This window comes from Chiloscyllium plagiosum, chromosome 27, assembly GCF_004010195.1.
Source record: "Chiloscyllium plagiosum isolate BGI_BamShark_2017 chromosome 27, ASM401019v2, whole genome shotgun sequence".
Lineage (NCBI taxonomy): Eukaryota > Metazoa > Chordata > Chondrichthyes > Orectolobiformes > Hemiscylliidae > Chiloscyllium > Chiloscyllium plagiosum.
This window is the reverse complement of record NC_057736.1, coordinates 35,160,071-35,181,479: the sequence shown is the minus strand read 5'-3', so window position 1 is coordinate 35,181,479 and position 21,409 is coordinate 35,160,071. Positions and strand designations below refer to the sequence as shown.

At 40.9% G+C, this 21,409-nt stretch overlaps 1 protein-coding gene across 2 annotated transcripts in view; it reads left to right on the top strand.

Moving 5' to 3' along the window:
* Positions 1-21,409, top strand: part of rspo1 (R-spondin 1) — a 200,935-nt gene that overhangs the window by 52,895 nt on the left and 126,631 nt on the right. For both annotated transcript variants that reach the window (XM_043717871.1, XM_043717872.1), the window contains exon 3: positions 18,837-19,028. In XM_043717871.1, coding sequence (XP_043573806.1) covers positions 18,837-19,028 — 192 coding nt within the window. The remainder of the gene's footprint in view (positions 1-18,836; positions 19,029-21,409) is intronic.

Genomic DNA, 21,409 nt, shown 5'->3' with positions numbered 1-21,409 from the left:
AAAAAGACCTTTAATAATGTGCTGGACAAGAGGCTACTGAGTAAGGTAAGGGCCCATGGTATCAGAGGCAAGGTGCTAGCATGGACGTAAGCTTGGCTCTCTGGCAGGAAGCAGAGAGTAGGGATAAAAGGGTTCTTCTCAGAATGGCAGCTGATAAATGCGAGGTGCTGCAGTTTGGAAAAGCAAATCTTAACAGGACATATACACTTAATGGTAAGGTCCTAGGGAGTGTTGCTGAACAAAGAGACCTTGCAGTGCAGGTTCATAGCTCCTTGAAAGTGGAGTCGCAGGTAGATAGGATAGTGAAGAAGGCGTTTGGCATGCTTTCCTTTATTGGTCAGAGTACTGAGTACAGGAGTTCAGAGGTCATGTACAGGACATTGGTTAGGCCAGTGGTGGAATATTGCGTGCAGTTCTGGTCTCCTTCCTATCGGAAAGATGTTGTGAAACTTGAAAGGATTCAGAAAAGATTCACAAGGATGTTGCCAGGGTTGGAGGATTTGAGCTCTAGGGAGAGGCTGAACAGGCTGGGGCTGTTTTCCCTGGAGCGTCGGAGGCTGAGGGGAGTCCTTATAGAGGTTTATGAAATTATGAGGGGCATGGATAGGGTAAATAGGCAAAGTCTTTTCCCTGGGGTCGGGTAGTCCAGAACTAAAGGGCATAGGTTTAGGGTGAGAAGTGAAAGATATAAAAGAGACCTAAGGGGCAACTTTTTCATGCAGAGGGTGGTGCGTGTATGGAATTAGTTGCCAGAGGAAGTGGTGGAGGCTGGTACAATTGCAACATTTAAGAGGTATTTGAATGGATATATGAATAGGAAAGGTATAGAGGGATATGGACCAGGTGCTGGCTGGTGGGACTCGATTGGGTTGGGATATCTGGTAGGCATGGACGGGTTGGACTGAAGAGTCTGTTTCCATGCTGTACATCTCTATGACTCTATGACTCTATAAGTGGTGTTCCGCAAGGCTCAGTGTTGGCACCACAAAGTTTCACTTTATACATAAACAATCTAGTTGAAGGAACTTATGGGCATTATGGGTAAGATTGTAGATGATACAAAGATAGGTCGAGGGACAGGTAGCATTGAAGAGGCAGGGAGGCTGCAGAAGGATTTGGACAGGTTAGGAGAGTGGGCAAAGATGTGGCAGATGGAGAATCACATGGGAAAGTGTGAGGCCATGCACATTGGTAGGAAAAATAGAAGCATAGTCTATTTTCTAAATGGGGAGAAAATTCAGAAATCTGAAGTGCAAATAGACATGGGATTCCTAGTCCAGAATTCTGTCAAGGCAAACGTGCAGGTTGAGTCAGTAGTTAGGAAGTCAAATGCAAAGATGGCATTTAGTTTGAGAGGACTTGAATATAAATGCAGGGAGCTGACACTGTATAAGGCTCTGGTCAGACCATATTTAGAGTATTGTGTGCAGTTTGGGCCCCTTTTCTCAGGAAGCATGTACTGGCCCTGGAGCATGTTCAGAGGAAGTTCACAAGAATTGTGCCAGGAATGAAGAGCTTAACACATAAGGAACATTTGAAGTCTCTGAGTCTGTACTCAATAGACTTTAGAAGAATAAGGGGGATCTAATTGAAACTTACAAAATATTGCATGGCCTGGACAGAGGAGATGTTAGGAAGGTGTTTCCATTGTTGGAAGAGACGAGGACCCGAGGGCACAGCTTTAGAGTAAAACTGAAGACCTTTTAGAAAGGAGAAAAGGAGAAACTTCAGCCAGAAAGTGGTGCATCTATGGAATTCTTTGCCACAGAAACTGCGGAGGCCAGGTCATTGAGTATATTTAAAACTGAGACAGATAGGTTCTTGAGGATCAAGGGTAATGGGGACAAAATGGGAGAATGGCATTGAGAAACTTATCAGCCATGATTGAATGGTGGAGTAGACTTCATGAATTGAATGGCCTAATTTCTACTCCTATGTCTTATGGTCTTATGAGTTTAAGGGCCCATCATTATCAAAATAGGTTGAGTAGGCTGGAAAGTTTAATAAAGTATCAATTTTAAAGAGGTACAACAGAAATATTTAAAATTATGAAGCAACCTGGTTGACTAGTTTTACTTCCAGAGTATGACTGGAAACATCAGTGTAACTTTATCAAGAAACCTAATTTTATTATGGATTCTTGAATCATCAATTCCCAGAATAGTGGGAAGACTGGGGATTCAATGCAATTTTTCAGAAGGGAGCTGGGTGAGTCTATGAGAGTGAAATGCATATAATGTTATTGGATCTTCAATAGAAACTAGTGATACAATTCACTGGAAATTAATGAGTCACAACCAGAGGTTGGATTGTTTTAAGAGAATGTGTTTTCCTAAATTGGTCAACAGGCTATTTTCTCTTTCAGCTTGCCTTTCCCATCAAGGGTAACAGGTTGGGTTGCAGTTGTTGATGGGTGTAATTTGTATCATGTTGCAATTGACAGGCTTCATCAACCTGCCAGCTTTCTCTTTCTAGAAATAAGGCATATAATCCAGACATTAAGTACATCAGTTTCACTGCCATTCTTTTAAGAGCCAAGTCTGTTTCATGAGGGCAGTCACCAAAGTTGTTTGAAATGGAATGTCTCTATCAGAGCACTGTCAGTACTGAGAAACTGCAACACAGCCCACAACTCTTGGTTTGGAGGATGGGATTTTGACCTGTTCTACCTGTCCATCTTCCTTCCCACCTATCCGCTTCACCCTCCTCTCCAACCTATGACCTTCACCCTCAACTTCATCTACTTATCACTTCCTCAGCTATCTTCCTCCCACCCCCAGCCCCTCCCATTTATCTCTCAATCCTCTTGGACCACCTTCTCATTCCTGAAGAGCTTATGCTCAAAATGTCGATTCTCTTGCTTCTCGGATGCTGCATGACCAGCTGTGCTTTTCCAGCACCACACTCTTCAACTCTGATCTCCAGCATCTACAATCCTCACTTTCTCCCATGCACAGATAAAAAATATTTCAGCTTGGCTTTCTGATATTTCTGATAGTTGATAAGAGCTTTAGTTAGACTCTGAGATGTTACAATACAGACAGAAGCCATTTGGCCCATAGTGTCCACTTCAGGCAACACATTTCTGACTATATTGATTGCATTTTCCAACTTTTGTCTCCAAATGCTGTAGGGAACATCAACAGGAAAGTTTAAACACTGCTTAAATGTTTTGAGTGTTTCTATTTCAGACCACCTTTCCAGGCAATGAGTTCCAGAGTCCCATCACCCTATGTGTGAAAATATATTTTCCTCAACTAGCTCTCACATTAAGTCTATGCCCCTGGCTATTGAGGCCTCTCCTAGTTGGAAAATTGCCAGCCTATCTACCCTACCTATTCCCCTCATGATCTTATACACAACTCTCAGGTTCTCTCTCAACCTTTGCTGCTCGAAGGAAAACAAGCCTGACCTATCTTTTCCTCTTAGCTCAGACCCTCCAGCCCAGGTAGCATCCTGGTAAATCTGTTCTGCACCCTGTCTAATGCAATCACGTCCTTCCTATAAAATCGTGACAAGAGCAAGACGCCTTACTCCAGTTGTGGATGAACCAAAGATTTACACAGTTCCACATCATCTCCAGTCTATTGTTTTCTATGCCTTGGCTAATAAAGGCAAGCTTCCCTTTTGCCTTTTACCAAAATTATCTAGCTGCCTTGTTCCCTTCAATATGCATATCAAGGTCCTTCTGATCTTCACTAATTTTCAGCGTTCTACTATTTAGAATGCTGTCTTGTTAGCAGTCCCCAAATTCATATTCTCTGCTCTCATTTTCACTAATTCACCTTCTCTTCTGCCCTGGCTTGCTCTCAATAATTCCTTTGTCTACCTACACCTTTCATATATATCTCTCCCTGGGCTCTATCTCTTCCAATCCGCTCACCTCCTGCTCACCCTACCACAACCTCACCTTTAGCATAAATGCCACATTTTCCCAGCTGCTATCGGCTCTGATGAAGAGTTACTGGACTTGAAATGTTAACTCTATTTTCTCCACACAAATGCTGCACAGATTTGCTCAGGTTCGCCAGCAATTTTGTTTCTGATCTCCAGCATCTGCAGTTCTTTCTTTTATTTGGGGTGAATTCCATTTGTTCCTGCCCTGCCCAGCTGACCAGTCCATTGATATCCTCCTGCACTTGTAACTATCCTACTCATGATTTGCAACTCTGCTAATTTTCATACAATCAGCAAACTTCTTGATCATACCCCTTACATTTCAGTCTAAATCCCTAATGCACACCAGTAGTAAGGGCCCCAGCAATTAACCATGCAGAACCTCCCTGGACACAGACTCCTAGTCACAGAAACCTGCTTTCATCATCACCCTCTGCTTCCTGCCTCTCAGCAAATTTTGAATATCACATACCACTTTGTCTTAGACCCCATGGGCTCTTAGTTACTTGGCCAGTCTGCCAAGAGGTTCCTTGTCAAAAGCCTTGTTAAAGATCTTGTATTAATGTCTTCAGCACTCTTAGTTACTTCCTCAGAGAATTTAGCTAAATTTGTTACCCATGAAATTTCCCTTAATACATCCATACTGACTATTCCTGATTAATTTGTTTTTCTACAAATGCAGAAATAGTCTGACCCTCTGACTTCTTTCTATTACTGCCCCCACCACCTAGGTTGGACTGACAGAACTGTGATTTCCTGGTCTATCTCTTCCTCCCTTTTTAATAATGGAACAAGCTGGCCTTCCTCTGGCACCTCACCTGTGGTTTGAAAGTGTTTGTTACTGCTAGAGGTCCTGACCTGATGTCCATAAAAATGATTCTGAACTTCCAGTTGCCTGCCACTTCAATGCACCGCCATGTTACCATGACAACATTTCTGCCTCAGGCCTGCTGCAGTGCTCCAGCGAGCCTCAGCATAAGCACGAAGAACAGCATCTCATTTTCAGCTTGGAGAACTTGCAACCTTTTGACCTCAACACGAGTTAAATAACTTTACAGCCTGATTCTGTCCTTCCATGTTTTTATCTACCCCCACACCCTAGTCCTGTCATGACATGAGTTGCTTTCAGCACAGCCTGTCTCCATTCTCTCCTATTCTTCACTCTCATTTTCACTAATTCAGCTTCTCTTCTGCCCTGGCCTGCTCTCAATAATCCCTTTGTCCACCTAACCCTTTCATGTAGATTGCTGTCTGGGCTCTATCTCTTCCAATCTGCTCACCTCCCCCTCCCCCTATCCCAACCTCACCTTCAGCATAAATGCCACATTTTCCCAGCTGCTTTTGGTTCTGATGAAGAGTTACCAGACTTGAAACATTAACTCTACTTTCTCCCCACAAGTGTTGCACAGATCTGCTCAGTTTTGTCAGCAATTTTGTTTCGAATCTCCAGCATCCACAGTTCTTTGGTTTTTTTTTCCCCTGATATCTCCTTTCTGAAGCAGTTGCATTTCCAAGTAGTTGCTCCCAGTCCACTTGGGCTAAATCATATCTTATCTTTGTAAAATTAACCTTTGCCCAATTTAGAACTTTTATTCCCAGCTCATCCTTAACTTTTCCCAAAACTTTCCTAAATCTGAATTATTGTCCGTGTCTTCAAGATGCTCCCCTTACTAATAGGCCTTGCACCTGCCCAGGCTTATTTCCAGGTATTAGATCTAGAACAGACTTTTTGAGCATTATATTTACTGGTTAAAAAAGTTCTGGATGCAACTTAAGAATTTTATTCACTCCTTAACAAAACTATCCCAATTACTCTTTGTGTCGTCAGAATTCCCTACTTTGTCTTCCATATTATTAGAAGGTCAGGAATATTTGATAGACAACCAAAATTTGGTCAAATAAAATCTCTGAAATAAAATTTGTTTGAAAATAATCCATGCATTGATGATGCTGCTGTTGAAATGGATAAAGTGAAGCAAATTATATTCAGTTGTTCGTGACGAACACAAAATGTGCCAACACAGATTCACATCTGTGCACGATGAACACTTACTGCCCTAAAGTTCTTCCATTTTTGATGAAACTGCCACAAAACATAGTTTATTTCCGGCTTTAAAGGGGGAATGCCAAATTCAGTCCTCCATGTACAAAGAACAGAATGATTACCAATAAAGAAAACCAAATTAATTTTGGCTTACAATATACATGATGTCGTCAACTCCGTGAATGATCATTTGTTTCATGGGGATGACAGTCTGATTAAGAACAGATGGCACAGTGAAAAACATCACCAAACCACTCTGGGACCCAACTACCAGTTTAATATCCAGTTCAAATTGATTTAGTAACATCTAACATTGATTACTTTTAACATGAATATTTACCTCATGTGCAGTAAAGACTGTAGTGCTGGCACAAGGGTGCTATAGAATACCATCTAACCCATGCAAAATTTGTTCTGGGAGTGCTTTATGTTGAAAGAGCATAAAAAGTTATAAATTGGTCCCTATGAGACATCTCTTTCATTTAAGTGAGATGCAGATGGTGTTACTAATGGTCCAAATGTTTCTTACTTTGCAATAATAATATCCCTGCACTTTTACCAATTCACTTGGGGATTGCAGTGCAGAAAGTGATAGATCCATCCCTGGGTGGTCATGAACCACCATCCTTTTTGTTAATAGCCGAACACACTGCCAAATTGCGCCACAGAGGCTGGCAGGATTGCAGTGCAAAATCCTATTGCTTCCCCCATATCCGTTTTGTCTACTAAAGTGGATAATTTCCCAATGATGTAAGTCATAGCTGTTCTTTGGGCATCCTTTGCTTAAAACAGGTGGGATCCAAGCATTTTCCATGTCAAGTTCCCAGACTTAATATTGTGGTATCAAGCCAGATTGAGCAGATTGTTACACAGTGAAGCTGTTTCTGTTTTGCTCCAACGTTATTGAAAAGACTAGCCTTAATAAGTCCATTTCCCTTGTTACCCATCTGATTTTTTAAAATTACAAATACTGCAATGGTAAATCTAATATAATAGCTTTTTTCCATGTCCATCAGCAACTGGATTGAGACTAGAGAAACTAATTTCTTGCAGTGTTCCTATAGCCACAAGCCAAAGATTCAATAATCCTTCTTCATAGCAATAGGAATATTGATAGGAGCATATAGCAAATCGAGACGTATGAGAACTGAACTCCAGACTAATGCAATATAGTCACATTTATTGCTTAGAACCCTATGTGTAAATATGGTGGTGTCTTTACCTCTGGGCTAGGTGGTCTGGGTTCACATCCTGTCCTGGAGGTGCATGCTAACATCGGTCTCAGTCCATATAATTTGACACCACCTTGACATAATTTCTTATGAAGATGTTCAGCAGTTATTATTAGTATTGGTAGTTAACCATTTACTACAGAATAATATTATTACATCTCTCTGCACACGTTGAGAGTAGTGATTAATTGATTCAGTCTGGGAGGGTAGCAGAGCACTGATAATGTCTGGATGAGGCTAGGAATCTAATGACCTGGGATCGTGCCTTGACCTGCTATGACAATTTGCAAAATGGTAGTTGACAGAATTTAAGTTCAAAGCATAATTTTTTTAAAATCTGAAATTGAAGCAAGCCTCAGTAATAGTGACAATGCAACTATTGCTCTGATAGTTTACTAATGTCTTTTAGGGCAGAAAATCTGCAATTATAACCTGGTTTGCCCCTTATGTGACTCCAGACCTCAGTAATGTGATTATGTTTTTCGTGCTCTCCAATCGTAGCTCAGGACAAAAGGCCAGTGCTGTCTTTGTCAGTGATGTTCACATCCCGTGAAAGAAAAAAACAAAAAAGAAATTCATACAATCCACTGCAAGGAGTCTGCATTGTACTAATAGGCGCAATATTGATTTCTTTTTTAGACTAAGTATAATGTTGAACCTAAAACCAGGAGGCACTCCACTTGCAGGGTGGTGGAGTGGTCTCATGTAACTTAGCTCTTCTCAACTCATTGCATATACGTGCACTGGAAAAACGTCAAATCTTATGGGCAAAAACTTCTGAAGGCGAACAGGATGACCCAGGCGCCTAATTCCAGGCACCTAGACAGCACATCACTCACTGCAAGCCAGGAGCATCACTCACCCACTGGTCGGTCCAACTCAACCATGGAGATATCTGACACCAGCCAGAATAAGGCTCTGGGAACTTCACTGATGCCTCCCTGGACATGCTTCCCAAAAGAGAAGGGATGGTAAACAGATGGCCAACCTGATTGGCAAAGACAACCTGGCCCACGGTCACTACATTAGATTATCAGAGAACCTGGCTCAAGTGCCATCAAAGGGTAAATAACTTACTGCACTCTGACAGGGTGAGTGCCAACTGTCTAGTGCTTCAAGCCCCCTATTGTGGGCTGCTGTTCTAAGTTTGCCACTGTAGAGGACTGTCACACTGAAGAATGGGTGCCAGGCACTTCCATCAGCTACTTCTTGTGCACTGAATATGTCTCAAGTGGCTGGCGCTTTCAATGGAGCATCACTTGCACTGCAGTGGTATTCATCTCTCACACATCCGGGGCTTCACAATTAAAACATGAAAGGACCCCACCACACATCAGCTCATGCTGATCAGATCATAAACCTGTCATCTCAATGAGGAGAACACACAGGTGGGTTTTCAGCAAAGATTTGCATGAGACAAGCACTCAACCACTAAATGTACCTTCTGCCAGAACACCACAGAGATATCTCAGATAGACACCTCATAAAATGTTTTATTGTCTTTCACCTAATTTAACTCAATGATCAAACAGAAGCACTTTTATTCAGAGCCCTTAACTCCTCAGATGCCCTATTGCATGTTATTTTCACAAGCAATGCAAAGGCAGAAATTCATTGATCTGGGGATTGACATTCCCATCTGTATCTATCAATACAGGGATAAAGCTCATATACCCATGCTCATGTTGCTTAATGCTTATCTCCTCCTATAGTAGAAGAAAATGCGCAAGAAGTGCAAATGTCTCCAGGGAGAAATGGTGGTGTGTGTTGGAGCAGGGATTGAGGATCCAGGGGAATACCCGTCACAAGGATTCTGATCCTCTTTGAGGAGCACAGACAGAGCTGGTAATAGATCAAGGGGCTGTGCCTGTGCTGACTAGAATATTTTAGGCATGTCCACCCATTTTGCTGATGGATGTTTGAGGAATGTATGCACAAACCCGATATATTCCAGCATGGCTGCATCGTGACGCTCTGGTCTCGAACTGTGCAGGAGTTAAATGGATCAAAGCAAGCAAAATATTTGCATTGACTGCCAAACAAAAGAGCATAATGTCTAAATGTTAAAAAGAAATACTCCCTCTCGGGCTGGAATGCTTCCCAGTAATAGTTAGCTCCTAGTTCTGTGTCCATGTGTGTTAGTCCAAAGTAATCTAGTCTAATTTCTAGTTGCTATTGGACTCTCCCAGGTCTGTGTGCCACACCCAACCACTGCCCTAACTTCTTCATAGCTTGGCTTCCCTCAGCATTTCTGTTGGACACCCCTTCTTCATCAACTGAGAAGACAGGTGTATGGTCCAAGGAAGTTGTGGTGTTGAGCTTTGTAGGGAATTGCATGCCTGTGGCACACAGTTCAGTCTGACCCTTGGTGGCCATCATTATTCCCTGTGATATATCCCTGCAACCATGGAATCATTAGCCTGTATAAAGGCCTACGTATAATTGCATAAGATTCAGCTGCCTGGGCCATTGTAGCCTTCCTGCACAGCTTCACCTCCCATGACTATTAATGCTGTTGAGTTGTCCTTCAGCAATGTATTACCTTCTTGTGACAAGAGTCTGTTAACCTTTATGCTGAACTGAATGCTTCTTTTTGCATAAAGTCATAACTGAGTGTTTGAAGAAAAGATTTTAATTTGGGTTTCTGTTTCACTTCACACACATTTGAATTGTTCAGAAACTCATGCCCAATTATTGACCCAATTGAAGAAAAGAATGGTGTGCATAAATCTTTCTTTCAATTCCTTTACCCTGAATCCTTCCCTTCTAACCTATACTTGCCCCATCATGATAGTTTTCTCTTTCCTCAGACATCCTCTCTATCATGCTTCAATTACCCCTCCTTAGCCTACACCCAACCAGCACTCCATGTTAATCTTATGCTGTCCCTGATTCAAATCAACTCCATTCCCTCACCAACACATCCCATGACCCAATTGTGTTCACTGCTCTCAATACGCTGCTCCACTCTTCCTTGCCCTGCTTGCTCCTATCACTGCGACTCTGCCAAAAGCCTCCATTTGAGCCTGGCATCTTTCTAGCTCTCCTAATAACTAAGTTCTGTACATTTAACTCCTGTCCATATGTTGCCACCTTTATCTGTAATTTTCTGTTTAGCCCATCTGTTTGGACAGCATGGTGACTCAGTGGTTAGCACTACTGCCTCACAGTGCCAGGGACTTGGGTTCAATTTCAGCCTCGGACGACTGTCTGTGTGGAGTTTGCACATTCTCCCTGTGCTTGTGTGGGTTTCCTCCAGCTGCTTCAGTTTCCTCCCACAGTCTAAAGATGTGCAGGTTTGCTAGATTGGTCATGCTAAATGCTGGGTTACAGGGGTGGGTCTGTGTGGACTTATTGGGGTAAATGGCCTGCTTCCACACAATGATTCTGTGATCCTTCTCCTGCCTGATGTTGTCAGGTTTGCTCTGATCAAGCCACATGGTTGCCTCTCTTGAGCACAGTCTGCATGCCATACACTATTAGCAGTACTCAACAACACCCTTCAACACTGATTAGGAATGACATTTCTCATGAGCTAAATGGACTGGGGAGTATGCATCTCCTGCACTGTAACAAATCTAGCAAAGTAAAGTCTTGGTTTTGAAAGGCTCATTCTACTGAAGAAACGTGTGCTCACCAGAATTTCCATGAGCAAGTCTAGCCTGCTAAGTAGCCCAATATGTTTTGTTGGTTCGAGAACCTATTTTACTCACTTTTACCCAATAGTATTATGCCCATGAATGTAATTCCAGCAGGCTGGGAAACTAATGTGCATCCATGGAATGCTAATGAATGCGAAAGGTATTCCTGACCATCAGGGTTGGGAAGCCGGAGCTGCCTGACTCAGTGTCAGGAATCATAACTTTGGCTTCAGCCCCACCTCTCTAAATTCTCCAGCCAGGCCTGAAAGATTCTGCCCAATGCAACCTCTCCCAATGGAGTGGACTAGATTTGAACCAACATTGTTGTTTTTACATTCTTTGAGAATCACAGGATTCACTGAAAATAAGATCAAAGTAATTCACATTTAGAAGTTGACTTTCTAATATTGATTATTTGTTCGACATAATTCCTCATTTGTAATGAAATTAAAACACTTTTATATAGCCTGGACATGATAGATCAGTACTGTACTTACATGAATGTCAAAGAAAACAAAGTCAACTTCACAATTTTTTCCATCATGTTATAGATGCCTAATGCTTGCGTCATCTTTATTACTTCCTCTGTAACCTTTTAAAGGAAAATAATATCCTGTCCATGATTAGATTGATCAGAACTGATGAAGTCTTCCAGATGGTGTTTGACTAATGCCTTATGAGCAATATAACCTCTCCTGATTTCTGCACGATACCATCCTGTAACAAAATAGCACCTCACTTGCAATTATCATTCCATGTCAAAGACATAAAGCTTACAGCCCACATTCACACGCAACAATGTAATTGAATAAATGAATGGCGTGCTCACAAGTACGATTAGTAGTTACTTTTCAAGTGACGTTGCTGATATAAAATCAATAATTTTTTTAAATTTACTCTATTATCAAGTAATCTTTTCTGTCTTGATGATCTAAGTTGTGTATTGCAAGTACGATCTCCAAGTAACATTAATGTACCCAGAACAGGGATTGAGTTAAATCTATATGCTACATTTATGACTCGTTTGATAAATTCAGGGAAGGGAAGTGATAATTCCATGATACTATAATTGTTCCTGAAGGTATTGCTTGGTGGATAATGCAGTTTCCAACTTGGGGTTTTTATAGAGAAAATTGAGAAAATTCTATGAATGGAATCTCCAATATTCACGCCACCACCCCTATCCCTGTCTTGGGTGGGAGTGCGTTGGGATTTGGGATAATCTATGTCATAAGGCAGGAGAACATGGAGTAGTGAGCCCTTTGCCTTCCCAATGACACCACTCCCCAATTAGTTCAGGAGTAAAAAATCTTCAGGTTGACCTTCCTTTCCCAAGGTCAATAAGGGTTTGAAGTGGACAAGTTAAGTATTACTTAAGGGCATCATTCTACCATTGCAGGTATGTCTGAGATGGTTGGGGGGGGTGAGGAGGTGGTGGGGGAGAGGGATGCTGAGGGGAGGTAGTTGCAGGGATGGTCCATGCCATTTAGAAAGGTCAAAAGAGACACTCTGGTGGCCACCTGTGGACACAGATGGATGGGACAACTCTCCTTTTCAGGTATCCTGCAAACCATGTTTACCTCCCATTCCAGTAACAAGTATACCTCAGGCCACCTTAGACACTGTCTCTCTCCCTCTTACCAGAGTCTGCCCTGACAGGCCTACTCAGGCTCATTTTCCACTTTTCAGGTGCCTCCACGGTGGTGCCCTGTCCCAAGCCTCCTGCAGTACAACTTTTCTCTGTGGAGATGTTAGGCTGGATGAACTGTCAGCCGACAGCTCTCAAAGGTGAGATCTTTGCCGTGAAGGTCCGAGGAATTGAGATGACAAGCAAATAAGTGCCTGATCTTTTAATGAGATTCCCTACAGCATGGAAACAGGCCCTTCAGCCCAACAAGTCCACACCAACCCTCTGAAGAGTAACCCACCCAGACCCATTCCCCTACCCTATATTTACTCCTGAGTAATACACGTATCACTGTGGGTAATTTAGCCTGGTCAATTCACCTGGCCTGTGCATTTTTGGATTGTGGGAGGAAACCGGAGTGCCCGGAGAAAACCCATTCAGACACGGAGAGAATGTGCAAACTCCACATAGACAGTTGCCCGAGGTAGGAATTGATCCGGGGTCCATAATGCTGCAGTGCTAGCCACTAAGTCACCGTGCAAACATAATCCCATCTAGACTTTCAGAAATGGCCAAGGCAGGGTTGCGACTGGCCTTCTGGCTGGCAAAACAGAATCACTACCAAAGTCAATAAATTCAGCCCTATGTGTACATTTATTAGCCAAGATAGAACAACATGAATTGGCAGTAAATAAATAATTAACAGAAAGGTCACAAGTAAATAAAGCTCCGAAATGGGAATCTTTGAAGGTGCCTATTAATTATAAATCAAGACTTTAAGGGACAAGTCATTTGTCTTTTACTTTTTTTAAAAGAAAATTTACTATTATTAGATGAAAAGAAAATGACCACAGTGTCATAAGGAAACCCTTCATAGAGGTGAATACAAGAAATTGCAAATAATGTAAACCAGTGCAACCAAATTCTGAAAGGTCTATTTCTTTTGTGTGACTAAATCGGTAGATGGCCATTGCAATACAGTTTTTTCAAACTTAAAATTATTTGGAAACACGAAGCAGAAAGTGAGCTAGTAATTGTTTAAAGGAAACAGTAAAACAGGGTGCTGACCACAAAAGACGTGCTGTACATGGTCCTGTTGATGAATTTAGGAAACTTCAAGTCCACAATTGGCAGCAAAAATCTAAAGAGCTAGACACAAAGGCATGACCAGGGGGATAAAGTGCTCATGAGTCGTGGTTATATGTTATTGCATAAAGCATTAGTCAGACCCATCTGGAGGACTGTGTGCAGTTTTGGCCATCTAATCACAGGAAAGGTATTAATGCTCTTCAAATGGTACAAGGGAAATATAGATGACTCCAGCTAACTGGAATCCAAGTTCAGAAGAAAGGCTAATTAAATTGAGTTTGTTCTCATTAGAAAAGAATAGACATTTGCAGAGACTTAACTCAAGTTTTCAGAATTCTACAAAGTTAATCCCAGTAAACTGTTTATAACAAGTTTAAAATTAGGAAGAAAACAGTAAATAGAGTCGTAGAGATGTACAGCACAGAAACAGACCCTTCGATCCAACTCGTCCATGTTGACCAGATACCCCAACCCAATCTAGTCCCATCTGCCAGCACCTGGCCCATATCCCTCCCAACCCTTCCTATTCAAATACCTATCCAGGTATATGAATGTTGCAATCTTACTAGCCTCCACCACTTCCTCTGGCAGTTCATTCCATACATGTACCACGCTCTTCGTGAAAAATTGCCCTTTAGGTCTCTTTTATATCTTTCCCCTCTCACCCTAAACCTATGGTCTCTAGTTATGGACTCCCTAAACCCAGGGAAAAGACTTTGTCGATTTATTGTATCATGACCCTCATGATTTTATGAATCTCTATAACGTCACCCCTCAGCTTCTGATGCTCCGGGGAAAACAGCCCCAGCCTTTTCAACCTCTCCCTAGAACTCAAATCCTCCAACCCTGGCAACATCCTTGTAAATCGTTTTTGAGCCCTTTCAAGTTTCACAACATCATTTTGATAGGAAGGAGACCAAAATTGCAGGCAATGTTCCAAAAGTGGCCTAACCAATGTCCTATACAGCCACAACATGACTTCCCAACTCCTGTACTCAATACTCTGCTCAATAAAGGAAAGCATACTTTCACTTTCAAGGAACCAGCACTCCAAGGTCACTTTGTTCAGCAACACTCCCCAGGACCTTGCTATTAAGTGTATAAGTCCTGCTAAGATTTGCTTTCCTAAAATGCAGCACCTCACATTTATCTAAGTTAAACTCCATCTGCCACTTCATAGCCCATTGGTCCATCTGATCAAGATCCCATTGTAATCTGACGTAACCGTCTTGGCTGTCCACTTCACCTCCAATTCGGTGTAATCTTCAAACTTACTAACTGTACCTCTTATGCTTACATCCAAATCATTTCTCTAAATGATAAAAAGTAGAGGGCCCAGCACCAATGCTTGTAGCCTCCAGTCTGAAAAACAACCCCTCCACCACCACCCTCTGTCTTCTACCTTTGAGCCAGTTCTGTATCCAAATGGCTAGTTCTCCCTGTATTCCATGAGATCTAACCTTGCTAACCTGTCTCCTATGGGGATCCTTGTTGAACACCTGACTGAAGTAAATATAGATCACGCCCACCGATCTGCCCTCATCAATCTTCTTTGTCACTTCTTCAAAAAACTCAATCAAGTTTGTGGGACATGATTTCTGACGTACAAAGCCATATTGACTATCCTTAATGAATCCTTACTTTTCCAAATATATGTACATCCTTTCTCTCAGGATTCCCTTCAACAACTTGCCCACCACCAATGTTAGGCTCACTGGTCCATCATTCCCTGGCTTGTCGTTACCACCCTTCCTAAATAGTGACAACACGTTCGCCAACCTCTAGTCTCCTGGCATCTCAACTGTGACTACCAATGACACAAATATCTCAGCAAGGGGCCCAGAAATCAATTCCAGGCTTGTCACAGAGTTCTAGGGTACATCTGATCAGTTCCTGGGGATTAATCCACTGTTATGTGTTTCAAGTCATCTGGCACTTCCTCTTCTGTAATATGGACTTTTTTCAAGATGTCACCATCTATTTCCTTACATTCTATATCGTCCATGTCCTTTTCCATAGGAAGCACTGATGCAAAATACTCGTTTAGTATCTCCCCCATGTCTTGCAGTTCCACACAAAGGCTGCCTGACTGATCTTTGAGGGGCCCTATTCCCTCCCTAGTTACCCTTTTGTCCTTAATGTATTTGTAAAAAGCCTTTAGATTCTCCTTATTCTATTTGCCAAAGCTATCTCATGTCCCCTTTTGCCCTCCTGATTTCCCTCTTAAGTAAACCCCCCACTGCCATTATACTCGTCTAAGGGTTCATTTGCTATATCTTGTCAATACCTGACATATGCTTCCTTCTTTTTCTTAACCAAACCCTCAATTTCTTTAGTCATCCAACATTCTGTGCATCTACCAGCCTTTCCTTTCATCCTCACAGGAATATGCTGTCTCTGGACTCTCATTATCTCATTTCTGAAGGCTTCCCATTTTTCAGTCATCCATTTACCTGCGAACTCTGCTCCCAAGCTTTTGTAAGTTCTTGTCTAATACCATCAAAATTAGCCTTCCTCCATTTAGAACTTCAATTTTTAGATCTGATCTATCCTTTTCCATCATTATTTTAAAACTAATAGAATTATGGTCGCTGGCCCTAAAGTGCTTCCCCACTGACACCTCAGTCAACTGCCCTGCCTTATTTCCCAAGAGTAGGTCAAGTTTTTCACCTTCAGTAGTAGGTACATCCATATAATGAATCAGAAAATTTTCTTGTACACCCTTAAGAAGTTCCTCTTCATCTAAACCCTTAATGCTATGGTATGTTTATGTTTGGAAAGTTAAAATCCCCTACCCATAACCACCCTATTATTCTTACAGATAACTGAGATCTCCTTACAAATTTGTGTCTCAATTTCCCCCTGACTAGTGGGGAGTCTATTATACAATCTCAATAACGTGATCATCCCTTTTTCATTTCTCAGTTCAACCCAAATAACTTCCCTGGACGCATTTCCGGGAATATTCTCCCTCAATACAGCTGTAATGCTATTCCTTATCAAAAATGCCACTTTTAAGTGATTCATATAAATAGATTCCAAACTTAATGAGATGTGTTTCCAGAAGAAAAAGGTATTTAAAATGTACTAACTTATATTTTGTATCTCAGATGAGTCCTGGCCCCTGTTTGAAAAGGCAAGTTGTTATTGCCATTGAGGGAGTGCATTGAAAGTTCATCAGATTCGACCCCAGAATGGTGGATCAGTCCTGTGAAGCAGGATTGGGCAAACCAGGCCAATTTCAAAGAATGAGCAGAGAACTCATTGAAACCTACTAAATACTTAAAGAGGCAGTCAGGGTAGATACAGGTAGGATGGTTCCCCTGGTTGGGGTGTTGAGAACAAACTAAGAATAAGGGGGATACAATTTAGGATTGATATGCGATTTATTTTAACTCAGAGAGTTGTGTACCTTTCAAATTCTGTAACCCAGGGGCTTTGGATGCTCCGTCTTTATATTTAAAGTAGAGATTGGTAACCAGAAATCTGCCAATGTTGAAATGGATTATAGGAACAATGTGGAAGGAGGCAATTGAGAACTCATGCACTTACCTTCCCTGTGGTCAGAGATAACATGTGTTTGAATAATATCCCATTATTCTGTTAATTGTTATGGAATTGTAAATGCTAGTGCTGTAGATTTGTGCTATCATTTTACTTCTGGGTTTTGTGTCATGGTGAAATGTGTGAAACCTTCTACTGTGTCCAATTGAACTGTAAAATCCCACCAATGTAATTAGAGATTTTGACCTTTCATACCTGTTATCTGGAGAAATTATTTTTAGTTGAACAACGTGAGTGAATTACTACTGACAACAGCTGTGTTACTGGTGCTACTAGAGATGGGAACAATTGGATGGATGAATCAAGAGTATTGGCTCAGCATTAAAGCATAGTTATGTAAATATGATATTTGTCCCGTGCTGAGTTTTGGTGTTAATGTACAAAGTTGCCTGGTGGCAAAAATGGTTATGGATCTGCAACATGAGATTTAGTGATCTCACTCAGACAGGGCGATATAGCATGACAGCAAAAGAAAACACAGTGATGCAATATGAGTGGGAGGGGGAGTGCTTTAATGGAGTTCATGATGTAATATATTGTCTGCAGAATGAATTGAAAGAAATTCTCCACTTTTATTTTTGCTTTCTGACATTGGAACATGCAATATTGTAACTCTATCCTAAACCATGAAATAAAATTCGAATCTTCCATGGTGATGCTCTTCATAGTGTAGACATCAGCGAGCAAAAGAAACAGCTTGTTATAAGCATGTGGGGAGGAAAAATCAGTTCCCTTCTTTTTAACCTCCTGCCAGTTGATTGTGATAACTATTTTTATTCCTTTTAGTTCACATCAATTAAAGATGTAATTAATTAGATCTAAGTGACAAAGCTAATTACCAAATTTTCTTTAGTGAGAGACAGAAGAATTTTAGCTCTAAGAAAGCAAAAATAATAAACATGACATAAAACGTATCTGTAAACATATGATAATTTTAATAAAATGAGTACATCTGGTATAGTTAGGGAAAATAAAGGTTATACAGTTCTTAATTCTTGAGCTGTTCAATGTTTAAACTGAGAGCACAGTAGTTTTATTGCTAGCTGATATTCTCTGGATGTATATAGGTTTCGGTGAACTATGAAAAATTGTTTTCCTTATTGGCTTTTTCTTATTGAGCACTCTTTTCAGAACTGATGAGAAAAAAAAAGACAAGAAAGAATTTTTCAGTCTTTGCTGGTATAAATCCATGTTCTTTGTCTTTGGTCTGCTGCTGAAAAACAGCCATTGAAAAACAGGTTAGCGTGTTTTCCCGAGTTTAACTTCATTGTCTTTCCAAACCAGATAACAAGCAGGTTAGTCTTTCATCTCCCAATAAGTGAAGTTAACATAAAAGTATGAATTAAGACAGGACAAGTGAAATTTTGACATTGAATTAGTCACTTGATTTGGCAACAAGTTTGGCAAAAATGTTAATGTTAATATGGATAATTTTGTTTATTCTGAATCTGTCTCATGAAGCTTGCTTCAATTTGTGATCAGTTGATCATTGCAGTCATTTTAGGTCTGTATGTCTTCATTTCTCAGAACTATTTTAGTCCATGAGTAGTCTCAGTTATAACATAGAGGTAAATAGTAGTTAAAGTTCAAGAGTCCATATTTAACATATTGTAACATCCTTTACAGAATTCTCCATCTCATGTCGATTGTGCATGATTCTGATGAAGCTCCAGCGTAAGTTTTTTTAAATTTAGTCTGATAATTTGATGTTTTTTATTGTGGGTTTATGTTTTGTTTTTCAGTAAGCACGGAAGTAACCCCAGTTTGTCCAAAAGGGTGTGAGGTATGCTCCGAGTACAATGGATGTCTAAAGTGTTTGCCTAAATTGTTCATCCTTCTGGAAAGGAACGACATTCGGCAGACGGGCATTTGTTTGCCATCATGCCCAATTGGATACTTTGGTGTTCGGACACCAGAAATGAACAAGTGCAACAGTGAGTGGAAATTCCATACTCAATGCATTTATGTTTATAGTCTGCCATCTGATGTATTTATAATCTGTTGAACCATCAATGGAGAGTGTATTTGTTTCTTGTTTTGTTTCCTCTGCCAATACTTAACTTTGACAGACTCCTCATTCGGTACAGTTTCATCTTTACCCATTAATGTCTCATACCTTGTCTGACAGGTCATTACTTATGTGTGAGTATTGATAATGAGTATTAACAAGCTTTATTTAGAATGGATGACCTTATTCCTGCAAGCATGGATAAATAATGACAAAATGAAGGGACATTGGACAAATTTTATCCTCCTAATCAACCACCACTAATGTAATTTTAGTTCCTTAAAAACTATTCTGGTTGGCACTGACTAATTCAGTACATCTGATGAAAAATCCTTGGGGGATTTTGCTCATTGGGGTTGGTTACTCATCCGATATTACTTTCTGACACATTCAAATAACCTCATAATCAATATTTGGTAGTATTTATAACATTTTATTGGATTAATTTCTGCTGATTGTTAGCAAGGTGTGATTCCACATGCAACTATTAGTTTCAAAGTGGCTGCATCTGGTTGTAGACCACTGACAGGTTGATAACTGGCAGTCAATATAGGGGAGATAAGAATTTCTTAATGCAAAGAGGTATCATAATCTGGAAAGGGAATGAAAACAATTGTCAAAAGGGAATTGCATCAATAATTTAAGCTTTAAAAAAGAGCAGGAGAGGTTGAAATGATCTCTCGAGCCTGTTTCACCATTCAGAACGGTCTTGGTTGATGCACGGTTCAACTCTCTTCCCTAATTCCTGTCATCCTTGATATCTTTGTAGTTTCTATTTATCTATCACAGCCATGAATATACTCAATAAATTAACATCTGACTAGAGGGCATAGTTTTAGGGTGCGAGGGGAATGATACAAAAGAGACCGAAGGGGCAACTTTTTCACACAGAGGGTGGTACGGGTATGGAATGAGCTGCCAGAGGAAGTGGTGGAGGCTGGTACAATTGCAACATTTAAGAGGCATTTGGGTGGCTATATGAATAGGAAGGGTTTGGAGGGATATGGGCCGGGTGCTGGCAGGTGGGACTAGATTTGGTTGGGATATCTGGTCGGCATGGATGGGTTGGACTGAAGGGTCTGTTTCCGTGCTGTACATCTCTATGACTCTATGACTCTAATTAGAAACACTTACAACTCCTGGTTAAAGAACTGTCTGCTCCTCTCAGTCTCAGGTTTACCGAGTTGATTTCTGGGGTGGCAGGGCTGATGTATGAGGAGAGATTGAATCAGTTAGAATTGTATTCAATGGAGTTTAGAAAAATGGCGGGGGTGGGGGTCTTTTGTAGAAGCATATAGCATTCTAACAGGGCAAGACAGTTAGATACAGGAACGGTGTTCATGCTGGTTGGAAGAGTCCAGAAACAGCAGCCATGGTTTAAAGATAAGGGGTAAACATTTTAGGATTAAGATAAGGATAAATTTCTTCACCCAGAGACTGTTGAGTCTATGGAAGTCACTACCAGAGGAAACATTTGAGGCCGAAACATGTGTTTTGAAGAAGGAGGTGGGTGGGTAGCGCTTATGGCTAAAAGGATCAAGGAGGGATGTGGATATTGATCTCTGATCAGCCATAATATTATTGAATAGTGGACCAGGCTCAAGGGACCAAATGGCCTAGTCCTGCTCCTACCCTCTATGTTTCTATCTCAAACTGAATAGTGAACTTCTTATCCACTAGCTTGAGAATTCACAGCAGGTGAAAGCAGCCTTTATATCCACTCTGTTAAGCCCTCCCAGAATTTTTCTATGTCTCAATAAGAACACCTCTTATTCTTGTAGACTGGATAGGCCCATTCAACTTCATTTCATTTCATACAATAAGTCTCTAACCCAGAAATTAATCTAATGAATTTTCATTGTGTTGATTTTAAGGCAAATACATGCCTTCTTTGATAGAGACCAGAAATGGTTCAACCCCCTTGCAATTAAGGTCAACATGTTATTTGAATTCCTTAAAACCTACTGTAACTGAAGTTTAACATTCCGAGCATAGACTGGGGTTGTCAAAGTGTTCAGGGTTTAGATGGGGAGGAATTTGTTAAGTGTGTTCAAGAAAATTTTCTTTATCAATATATAGATGTACTGACTCGAGAAAGAGCAAAACTCAACCTTCTGTTGGGATTTAAGGCGGGGCAAGTTACTGAGGTGTTAGTGGAGTAGAACTTTGGGACCAGTGACCACAATTCTATTTGTTTTAAAATAGTTACAGAAAAGGAAAGGCCTGGTCTAAAAGTTCAAGTTCTAAATTAGGGCAAGGCCAATTTTGATGGCATTAGATCAAACTTTCAAAAATTGAGTGTGGTGG